Genomic DNA, 12,101 nt, shown 5'->3' with positions numbered 1-12,101 from the left:
ATATGTAAACCCCATATATATATATATATATATATTCTCATCTATCAGAATAATAACTTTAAATTTAAGTTTAATATTCACTTTTAATTAAAAAAATATGACTTGAATATTAGGAGACAAAACCTATATCTGGTTAAATTATAGATACCAATCATGTATTTTAACCACCCAAAAAAAAGTTGCAGCATAGATATGAAAACGAGGTCGTTTTACGAAGGGCATTTCGATTTCAAACTTTGAAACTTGAATCAAAACTCTCCATTTTCCCTCTCTGGTAGAACAATCTCTGTGTCTCATTCTCCATTCTCATGGGAGTGAAGAATTTGTGGGATGTGCTCGAATCGTGCAAGAAAACGGTTCCCCTTAACCATCTCCAGTTACGCAAATTTTCCCTTACTTTCTCGTCTGCCAATCAAAAATCTGTTTTTTCTTGCGGAATTGTGTTCCTGTTTTGGTGAATTGACGTGGGTCTGTGTTGGATTCTGGGTTCAGGAACAAGAGGGTGTGCGTGGATCTCTCGTGTTGGTTGGAGCAGCTTCAGAAAGTGAGCAAATCACACGCCTCTTTGAAGGAGAAAGTGTACCTCAGAGGACTCTTTCATCGACTCAGAGCACTCATTGCACTGAATTGCAGTGTCGTTTTCGTTGCAGGTTTGTTCCCTTTGTGTTTTGCTCTTCTCTTCAGTGTTTTACTCGGTTCGAGAAGTGAAAATTAGCTTTCAGTTTTATGGAATTTTAGATAAAACAGAATAAAAAAAGTGTGTCCATAAGGGGCATTTTTATTTTATTTTTCAATTTAAATTATGTGTTTGGTTGTTAGAAAGAGGTGATTTTTCTGTAACTGTGTGACTGAGACTTTTAAACTGGAAATTTGAGTAGCTCTGTTTGCACCTATTTAGTCTTTACTAGTGAGCATTTAGTATAGTGTGTGCAGGGTAGTTCAATTGTGAGAAATATGGACAAACTGAGTGACTTATGTTTATGGTTAGATTTGAAACCGATCACTTTAGACTGTTGGAATAAGTGATGGTATGTATGTAACTATGCTTATATGTATTTGTTACTGTGGTGGTTGGTGATTGGCATTAGATCTGATAGTTTGGTTATAAAAGTCGTGGGCATAATTTAGGAATGCTGAGACAATTTGTTCTAAGTCAGTTTTTAACTTTTTATATCTATATATATAGTGAAGTGGCTTATTCTTAAGATTGTGAGCGTTTGGTGTTGTGCTGCTTGTGCATATGCTGGATAGGCTTAGTATTGAAAAGCATTCAGCAAAACCTATACTGAGCCTGGGACGTCCTTGGGGTAGGAGGAGGGAAGTGTCCAGGAGGAATTTTTCACTTTAAGTGAGCATTTTCCTTATGTTAGAATTGTTCAAATGAGAAGAACAAAATGATTGATTGTTATGTAACTTTCCAATCATCCCTTATCCACTTTCATCAACATTTTATTATTCGCTCTATTTATAAATGAAAAATTATCTGTTTATTCCTTTTCCTTCCAAACTTCTCCATCCAAATGTATAGGGTCAGGTGAGCTAGTTGATCATGAAGCAGAAGTAACAATTTATGGTTCTATGGAAGTGAGTATAATACAATGCTCAGAAGAATTACAAAATGTTAGAGATATAGGCCTAAGCTTTTTGGATAAGCTTTCTCTGAAATGTTTTTTTTCTTTATCAACTTTCAACACCCAACTTTTATTATTTGCATGAGCTTTGGTCCTTTTAATTGTCACATCTCAATCCCTATGATATGGTATGGTTCGATTGACACAATCAAATAAAAGAATACATGTAATACATTTCATATGACCCTATCAGCCATTTCATATTACCCTATCAGCCCAAGTTAGCTTTATTAATTGAAATTTTTTGTGTATGTCATTGACTTAAACTTAGTCATAGGGGGTAGTTTTGTTCTTTCTTGTTGATGTTTTTATTACCGTTCATTCTGCTTATTTTCTTTTTGAATGTGTTTGCATTTTCACTATTCTTTTATATTCCTTCCTTATGAGTAATCTTTGATGTCTGGTAGATGGGTCAATTCCTGCCATTAAATTATCAACTTATAGACGACGCTTAAACGTTGGAAAGGAGGTTGGTAGCTCTCTCATACTTTTTTCTTTTGCCGTCTCTCATATATTCTTTCCTTTTCTTAATTTCTTTTATACTAACTTTAGTTAGTCAATAATAATTATGCAGGTAGCACAAAATGAAACTGACTTGCAAAAAGTGACATCATTACGGAGAAACATGGGGTCTGAATTTTCTTGCATGATAAAAGAGGCTAAAGTCTTGGGGATGGCTCTTGGCATCTCTTGTTTGAATGGGTAATATTCAATTGAAGTTAAGGTTCAGTGTTTTGCTTTAAAGAGTGCTCTCACAATGTCTGGTAATAGTTGATATCAAAATATATTTTTCTTAAATTGAATACAAAATGGAAATTTGTTTGTAAATTGATAAAATCATAATAATAATAATAATAAATAATTCAAGAAGGAAGCTTTTTGCTGTTACCATGTTGATTGCAGAACAGTTGTTAGCTGGACTATCAAGTTTTCTTTTTATATAGTGGTATATATGAGAGCACTGATTCATTATAAGAGATACAAGGTGCTCAGTATTGTATGTGCAAAAAACCAATTCAACCTAAAAGCTTAAGCTATTAGGTGAGGTTACATTAATAGTATTATATTTTTCTAATATGCCTATTCACACGAGAGCCCACAGGGCTTGAAGGGTGGACACCGCACAGGCCCATCTACCTGTGCTAACAAACTCCGTAAGACTTAATTAATTATTAACTAAATGGAGGCGGTAAGGATCGAACTCGTGACACCGAGGCTCTGATACCATGTAAAGAACCAATTCAATCCAAAAGTTTAATGATGGGCCATGGGCCTGAAAATTAGTGAATTAGTTAGCTTGTTATGGAAACTATTCTAAAACATTCTTGAAGTATAGGATAAAAGGTAGGCAATGTGTGTAGTGTAGATATGCATGAATTCAGTATTGGCTTATGGGGAAATTGGGGATCTCTGGGAGTTGAGATTTCTAGGTTTATTTTCTGTATTTTATCTTTGTAAGGAGTTTGGCACCATTTATGTTTTCATCATTTTCAGTTTTATAAAAATAGGTTCCATCATTTAAGCTGTTAAGTGAAGGTCTTTTTAATGATTTATACTATTCTCTAACACGCCCCCTCACATGAAAGTCCATTGGGCTTGAAGGATGGACAATGCACAAGTTCACCTACCTATGCTAAGAAACTTCATAAGACTTAATTGATTATTAATTAAATGGAAGACTGTGAGGATCGAACCCGTGACACCGGGGCTCTGATACCATATAAAAAACCATTTCAACCCAAAAGTTTAAGCTGTTAGGTGAGGTTACATTAAGGATTTTATATTTCTCTAACAATATGGTATGCAGTATGCTTGTATATAAACATTAAAAATGTTCTTGATGTCTTATTGTAAACGGTATTAGTACTAACCCCATATTTAGAAATAGATATTATCTGGTTTTTCTTCTTTTTAATAGTTGATTGAAAAAGTAGCATTTCAGGATATTAAAGAAGATGCTGTACTGATTTGAACTAATAGTGTCTTTGTTACGGCTCTGGATTTCTAGATGGCTGAATGTATAGTAATGGAGTAGAGATAATAGAGAAAAAGGTAGGAAGGAATGATTTTTATTGATGGAAAGAAAATAAACATACAAGAGATGAAATCTCTTCACAAGGGACACTCCCCTTCAATTGAGTACTCTCAGTCTAACTGAAATTCTGTCCAAAGATACTCTTAATAGAGTGGTATATCCCTTATATACAAACATGAGACTGAATTGTCTAACCATCGAGCCCCCAACTAATAACCCTTCTAACTGCCTAACTGACTGAAGCAACCAACCAATTAACCCAACTGCTTGCCTTGTCTTCTGTTTTCTGGTGTATAATTTGAAGCCCTTGGGTTCCTCTGTTTTTCCATGCATAACAGTCTTGCTCTTTTCCAAAATTCAGGATGGAAGAAGCTGAAGCTCAGTGTGCTTTGTTGAACTTTGAATTATTATGTGTAAGCACTGTGTATGCTTATCTTCCGGCAAAATCTTTTTCTTTTTGACTTTATAATTATCTGATATTCATGGAATGCTTATGCTATTATCATTGTTGGCTAACCTATTATCATTGTAATTGTGGTAGGATGGATGTTTCAGTCAAGATTCAGATATATTCCTTTTTGGTGCAAGGACTGTGTATAGGGATATATGTCTCGGTGAGTAGATCACCTTTTTTTATTATTGGTGGATTTGTTTTGTACTTTTGTATTAATTATATTCGTTCATATGACTTATAAAGAGTTTTTTTATTAATGAGTTAGGAGATGGAGGATATGTTGTTTGTTATGAGATGGCAGACATTGAAAGAAAACTTGGATTTGGAAGGGACTTATTGGTAAATTTCTGATTGAATTTTCAACATAATTAAGAATCACAATGATTGCTTCTATTTTTTTTTTAATTTACTTTTGTTTTATAGCTGATCTTTCATTGTTCAGTGATGTTTAATGAAAATAAGTTAGGTTTATGCATGTCAATGCCCAAAAAGAGAAAGTTAGGTCCATGAAGTATAGGCTAATTTTAACTTTCCAGTTCATGATTTCCTGTCATCATGGGCGGCCTAATTGACAAGCCTGCTTCAAAGCAGATGTTGCCCCGTAAAGGCAGCCTAATTGATCTTCCTTTGTTTGAATTGGAAATGGTTTTCCATGTCTGGTGTTGAATACAGAAACGTGCATACATGCTTGTGATTATTTTTTTAGTAAGACAGAGTTCCAATCCTGTATATATGCTGATTCAAAGGTATTGGGTTCATTTACTTGTGAAAATCAGTAACTAAGTAACTTTTGATCTTTAGATTGCTCTCTCCTTACTTCTTGGCAGCGACTATTATCAAGGAGTTCATGGTCTGGGTCCGGTATGTCCTGAATGCTTTCCTTCATGGTCATATTACCTCCTTTTTGGCTTTTTACCCTTTGTTTTTTTTTTGGTAAAAATACCCTTTGTTGTTTACCAGAGCTGAAGATTACATGTTATATGGATGCTTATGTTTTTGCAATATTTTTTTATGGTTGAAGGAGTCAGCTTGTCAGATAGTTAAATCAATTGGGGACAAATTTGTTCTTAAAAAAATTACTTCTGAAGGACTTGGATGGGTGAAAAGAAGAAAAGGTATATCATCTATATTACATTCTAATTCCATTAGCTTACAGTTATACAACTGTTACTTTTGTCAAGAAATTTTTTTCAATCGATTTAGTCGTAATCATTTGCATGCAACTCAAAATTGTACTATAGGTAAACTTTAAATTCAGAAAATTTAGAGACTATTTAAATGTCCAAAGTATATGACTGTGCTCTTAATATTTTAACAAAGAAGAATTTTAAATTGTTTTTAAGGATTATTGTCAAGAAATTTATTAGTATTCGTATTCATGTAGGAGGTGGGAATAATTTACAGAGGGATGATAACATTGTGCAAGTGATTAGTGCTTACATGAAGCCAAAATGCCACGCAGCAGATTCAGATATGGTGCAGAGGTAGCTTTATCTTCATTTAGTCCATTGTTTCCAGTTCCTTTGTTGCATGTGTACCATAAAGTAATATCAAGGTGGGGTCAAGACTTTTAGTTTTGATGGATTTTAATGTTTGTTATACTATATACAATATTCTGGTGATTTTTTCCCATGCCTGTGATGACTGTAACATCCCTGTCTCGAGCCGGTTAGTTAACATACATATGGTACTAAAGCGCAGCATAATTAACATGCAAAAGCAGAAGTTGTACTTAAAAGTCTCACTGTTAACCTACGTAACTTTGTGAGTTAACTTTTTCCTTTTCCTTTTACTAACTTATCAATCCTGTAACCATAAACAATGGTCCAAGACTATCAAGGTATGATAACAAGTGTCAACCCTGACAGAATCAAACAGACAACATCTCCTCTGTAAACTGGACCATCCAGGGAATAAATCCCACTCTTTAAACAATTCCTGCCAATCAGAAAAGTCCAATACAGAACATGCATACATAATTCGTACATCAAAGGACACAAGACCCATCCATGGGCTCAATCCCTATTGGCTCCATGCCACTACACATTCTATCATCTCGACATATCATGTTATATACATTTTACGAACACATGCAACTAACTGAATGAATGCATGCATATATGCATCAGACTTCAAACATACAAACATCATGACATGCTAGTCTTTCAAAACATATACATGCCATATACAACATACGATTAGACATCATGACCCCAAAATGAATACTGAACATAGTCATACAAAATACGGCCAGTTACTCAAAATAAGGCCATCTAATAACAAACAACTGCTCGACTATCCCTGTATCACGTCCTTGACCTGAGAGGGCTCTCCCACGGTTTGCACACCTAAAATCATGTCCCCAAAAAGGGGTGAGATAAAGAATCTCAGTAAGCTCAGGATTTATAAAGTATTCCCTATCCCTGAGCCCACTTCCTGAAAGAAGGGTCAGATACAAAGCATAATATATACATCATATACTGAACATATCAAATCATATCAGACATATGTGACCTCCAAGAGCTTAAGTCCTCAAGTGGATAAGTCAACATATGATAGTGACTCCCAAGAGCTTAGATCCTCCAGTGGGATAATCACCACATGTATGCAGCGACCTCCAAGAGCTTAGATCCTCCAGTGGATTAGTCAACGCACATACATTCAATGGCTATGAACTATATATACATATCACGTCATCTTATCATACATATCTATATGAATTCACCTATATCAGGTATTAGACTTACAGTCATACAGTTATACCAACCATAGTCCCACTTGACCATGGTGGAACATACAAAGAGAGGAGTATTCCTTAAACATAGAGTTTACCTCTCGAAGCTTACACAACCGCTTACTTGTTTTGCAAGAAAGCAAGAATCCTCCACCAATGCTTGACCCATGAGCTCAGAATCTTTAGATATAGAGCTAGAGTAGGAATTCAATTTGAATATTCTTAATCATTTAGAGGCCAACAAAGCCCACTTAGTTTTCAAACACTTCAACATATTCCATTTATCATAGGTATTATTCAAATGACCCTAAAACACAAACATACCCTATTTGTTCCCATAGAGGCCGAAACATATGCATAGGGCCATAGAGTTTTCATGCTTTCAAAAGCAATACCCAAGGAACTATACTACCTTAACTTAGCCCACAAGTTACTCGTCATGACCACTAAACAATTTAACTAATTTCAAGTTCCATTTCAAGCATGTGGCCGAGACATGCCCAAGGGAAATCAAAGGAGACTTTCACACTCTATGAAGTCCTAATTACATTATGGAGTGTTCATTATGTAGTACACATCAATTATACTCATAATTAGGGTCATTAAACCCTTATCACATTTTAAACCCACAATTTAGCTCTTAGGTACTTAGCCCTTTTCATTGGCATTCCATGATCAACAATTTATGAGACAATCAGTCCATATAAGTCCATATAATATTTGATACTTAACAATCCTTATAATCACCATCAAACAATTCAAAGTCTCAATTTCCACAAAATTGGCCTTGAAGGCCGAACCCACACATCAAAGGAGCCACGGGATCTTCACCAAGTTATCAAGTAACTCTTACCTTTAATTCACTAGGAATTATATGTTGACTATCCATCAGAACCGGGGAACTTGGTTATCTTACTGTTGATGGATTGTTGGCATAAACATTTGATTGGGAGGAGATTTGTTGTAGTTTCAAATAAAAAAAAACTTTTAAATATTTTTTTAAGGGGGTAAAGCTTACTCTCCAAGAGGGGAGCATGGAGTAGTTGTAAAATTGCCTGTGATTGAAAAAGGTCAGGGGTTTGAATCCGAAAACAACCTTTTTGTAAATATGTAATAGTAAGATTGTATACAAAGATTGCTCTTTACCCCTACCTTCGCTAGTCGAGGGTTTAATACAGAGTGGTGGTAAAGTTTACCCTCCAGGATTTAGACATATATCATAGAACGGAATATGCAGTCCAATCAGAGCTTCTGAAAACTGATATGAAGTCTGTCTGAAGCAGTTACATATACCAAGCATTTAGCTGAAATTTAACTTAGCTTCTGAGATTTGTAATTGGAATTTTATATTTTGTGTAGTCTGAGGAATTAGATATGGATCATAAATTGTACACTATAGTTATCAGCTACTCAAAGTTTGACTCATCCCTGTAGGGTTCTTGCTCAATACCCATTTCAACGTATTAAACTCCAGCAGATATGTGCTGAATTCTTTCAGTGGACTTCAGAGAAAACAGGTTCTTAATGTAACAAATTGTAGAGTTTATATTTAATCCTTATCCAACTCAGAATTCTTAGAAGTTTGAAATATAAAATTGTGCTGTGCTAGTTCTCGGCTGCAATTTTGGGGGTTATTTTGTGAAGCTGATTGACATTTCATGAAATAGATGGGTATATCCTTCCAAGTATAGCCGAAAGAGATTTACGAAGATTTGCAAATTTGCGGTTAACTTCTTCTGAAGTCGGATTGAACCTTCCTTTACATGAGGTACTGCTCATGTTTTGAATCCCATCACATTTGAATAACTGACGTTCACTTTCACTTGTTCATTATTTAAGATCAGAGCTGTCCATTTCATTAACTAATGTAAGTAGGTAGCAGAGTTTCAGAATTTGGCAATGTGTAAAATTGGCTCTATGATCATTGATTTGTAGTCATTACTTTCTACCACATTCATTATATCATCTATAAACCAGGGTTAACCTGTCATTCATACAGTTTCTCTAATACCTTTTTTTATCATATTAGTGAACATGAATTGTATGTATGGGCTCCTTATTTTTTAACAAAGATGTATCCCTCTTATTTCATATAATATATCCTATTACAGATCCCCATGAAGTGTCCTGTGTCAGAAATCATCAAGAGCCGAAGAGTTCAAGGTAGAGAATGCTATGAGGTTTTTTGGGAAGAGATGGATGGACTTGAAACTTCAATAGCACCTGCAGATCTTTTAGAAAGGTAATGCAAATTATGTAATAGATGAACTTGCTTTATTCCCTAAATGACAGAAAGGAATTGCAATTTATCTGATTCTTATCAAATGTATATTTTGCTGATTTTTGCATACAACTTGGGCTGTAATGCAAAGTTTATTGCTGCATCTATGCAAAATATCTATTTAAACAACTCAAATTCATTAAGGCTGGTGGCTGGATAAGATAACATTTTGCTGAGAGTGCCTTTCTGATAGAAGCGTAGGTTAGGATAGAAATCAATATTTTGTTTTTTGTAGTGCCAATTATTATCTAAATAAGAATAAACATTCCTGTTCATTAAAATTTTCTAAGTATTTAAGCTTCCCCAAAGTGTTTGTTGTTGAACTTCTTGAGCAATAATGGTTAAGAAGCTAATCTTCCATGCTATATTTTGAAAATACTACGGCCCTGAGAATGTACTTCCTGTTCTGCACCCAAAGAAATTTCAGTAAATTTTCTACTACATTGAAGTTTGTCATCTGTGACATTAATATTATCATCTTGAAACATCTACAGTGCCTGTCCTGAGAAGATTGTGGAGTTTGAGGAGAAGAAAGCTCAACGGAAGAAACAAAATATTCAGAAAAGAAGACCAAAGAAGAAGGAAACTATGTTATCTGTGACTGAGCTTGATCTTAAACTTCAGAATTTGTTGTTTGATAATAATAATCTGGAAGACCAAGCCAACCTCGATCCTTCTGATTCTTCAAGAGGGATATTAGCAACTGCTGTGGCTGAAGCTAATCTGTTGATTCCAAATGACACAGAACATAATGGGTTGGTTCAGAATATTAACAACATATCTAGCAATGAGGCTGTCTCCAATGTAGATAAAAATGAGGTCATAGATCTTCTCAGCCCTTTACCACCTAAGCAATCCCATTCTTCCTCAAAATGTCAGCAATGCAGTGACCATATTGAAGTGATTAATTTGAGTGATTCAGAAAATGACATGTCACCTGAACACACGGAGAAAGCAAAAGAGCTGAGATTGTTCTTGGCAAGTATTAGAAATGAAATCCATTGAACAGCAATGCTTGCACTTGTAATATAAAATCAGATTTTCATTAGCGTAATAAAACTTTGAAATTTCGTAATGGTTGTAAAATTCCTTTATATAAAATAAGGAAAAAATGTCTTTTTAATGGACATGTTATTTTAAGGGAAATGATCGTGTTTTGGTGCATAATTATTGATTTTTTATATTCTTTTTTCTCCACAAAATTGGAAAAAAAAAAAAAAAAAGAGAGTATTGTAGGGTTTTATTGTTGTTATGATCATACTCAGCTCGACTTGTTATGAACTGATAGAGAAATCTCCAAATAGGTATTAAAAACTTCAAGATAAAACAAATTTTTTTTCTCAAACATTGTTATTTACGAGACAAATAAAGCAATAGAAGAAAATAAAAATTATTACTTACGTCAAGTAATCGGACGAATGGAGGTAAATAAAGTCACATATTTAGAGCTAGAAAATATTAATTTGGATGAAACTGTAGAGTAATAATCACATTCGTGGGAGTTGCCCAGTCACATGGGTAAACATCATTGAAGTGCATTTGCTCTTAAGATAAACTTCAATGACAACATTGAAAGTGAAAAATGGGAAGGAATAAATGAGTACATGAGGAAGAAGATAAAATGAGATTTTGCATGAATTGAGTGAGCCTCATAATGTTGATTAGGTTGATACTGTGGAGTTTTCATTATTTACACGTTTTTTTGCATATAAACAGAAGTCTTGAAATTGATAAGAGTTTTCTTATAGTTGTATTAGTTATTAGTTAAAGTCTACTATTACATTTACATGCACTCTTGACGAATGTGAGAAATAATTTCTATATAAATAGGAGGGGAATGTTATTCTTATTACCATTTTAGGCTCATCATCCTTATTATTTGATTAGTTATCGTTGGATCAATTGTGAATCAACGATAATTATTTTTTTCTTTTTTTTTAACCGTTGATTTCATATCGATCCAACTATAATCAATCAGGCAGTAATGATGGTAAATATAAAAAAAAATGATATATATATATTTGTGATGAACCATATAATATAACTACAAAAAAGGAAAATGAATTATCTTGAAATATTATTAGTGTAAACCTATCAATTCAAAATTTTCACTAATAATATAATTATTAGTGGCACGTGAAAATTTTGAATTGCTGGGTTAACACTAATAATATCTCAAGATAATTTCATTTTCACTTCTTGTAGTTATATTATATGGTTAGTCTCACACACACATATATATATATATAATTCATTTATTTAGTTTTGGTAATTATATACAATTCTTTTATTTAAATGTATTACTTAAGTATTTGATTCACAATAAAAAAATTATTTTAATTTATTTGAATTAAGTTCTTTAGATGATAGGCATTTGAATATTGTGATCTTATACTTTTATCGTGATAATAAATTTAAGTTAAGTATTATTTTATTTTATTTACTTATCTAATATCATAATAATATTTATAAAAATAAATTTAAAATAAATAATTTTTTTAATCAATATATCTTTAATTTATTTAAAATAATTGTTATTTTTAAATATATTTTTTAGGTAAAAAAAATTAAGATGATTTTTAAAATAATTTCAAAATAAATAACCTCAAATATTTTGTCATTTAATCTTTAATAATAAAAGTTAAAAAAATCAAGATTTTTATATTTATAATACTATCACGAGTTTAAGTGATATATCTTTGTAACCACGATCAATATAAGTGAAAATTTAAAACAACAACATAATAAATAATAAACTTACTTAATCACAATGTGTATGAATAATAAGTTAAGTGATATACCATAAAACAACAAAGTGTGAAAATAAAAAATTTCCTAATATTCATATCATGTACTAGTTCAAAATTAAAAATATATCATTTACCATAATAGCTTTTCAGTTATTATTTTATTTTATTTAAATTTTAAAATTGACGAACTCAAAAGTGTTATCATAATTTTGAACC

At 32.9% G+C, this 12,101-nt stretch overlaps 1 protein-coding gene across 1 annotated transcript; it reads left to right on the top strand.

Annotated features, from left to right (window-relative positions):
* The first annotated feature begins 308 nt into the window (after positions 1 to 308).
* Positions 309 to 10,140, top strand: LOC133305787 (single-strand DNA endonuclease 1-like). The gene is made up of 14 exons (XM_061506028.1): positions 309 to 376; positions 493 to 650; positions 2,039 to 2,100; positions 2,206 to 2,333; positions 4,028 to 4,079; positions 4,208 to 4,280; positions 4,386 to 4,459; positions 4,922 to 4,981; positions 5,142 to 5,235; positions 5,505 to 5,604; positions 8,289 to 8,371; positions 8,522 to 8,622; positions 8,966 to 9,096; positions 9,630 to 10,140. The coding sequence occupies exons 1-14, from the start codon at positions 309 to 311 to the stop codon at positions 10,138 to 10,140; spliced, it is 1,695 nt and encodes a 564-aa protein (XP_061362012.1).
* Positions 10,141 to 12,101: the final 1,961 nt, after the last annotated feature.

Source organism: Gastrolobium bilobum, unplaced genomic scaffold, assembly GCF_033153095.1.
Source record: "Gastrolobium bilobum isolate Gb01-03AN ecotype WA unplaced genomic scaffold, APGP_CSIRO_Gbil_v1 utg20666, whole genome shotgun sequence".
In the NCBI taxonomy this organism is placed as follows: Eukaryota; Viridiplantae; Streptophyta; class Magnoliopsida; order Fabales; family Fabaceae; genus Gastrolobium; species Gastrolobium bilobum.
The sequence above is the reverse complement of the archived record's forward strand: the minus strand, read 5'-3'. Positions and strand labels throughout refer to the sequence as shown.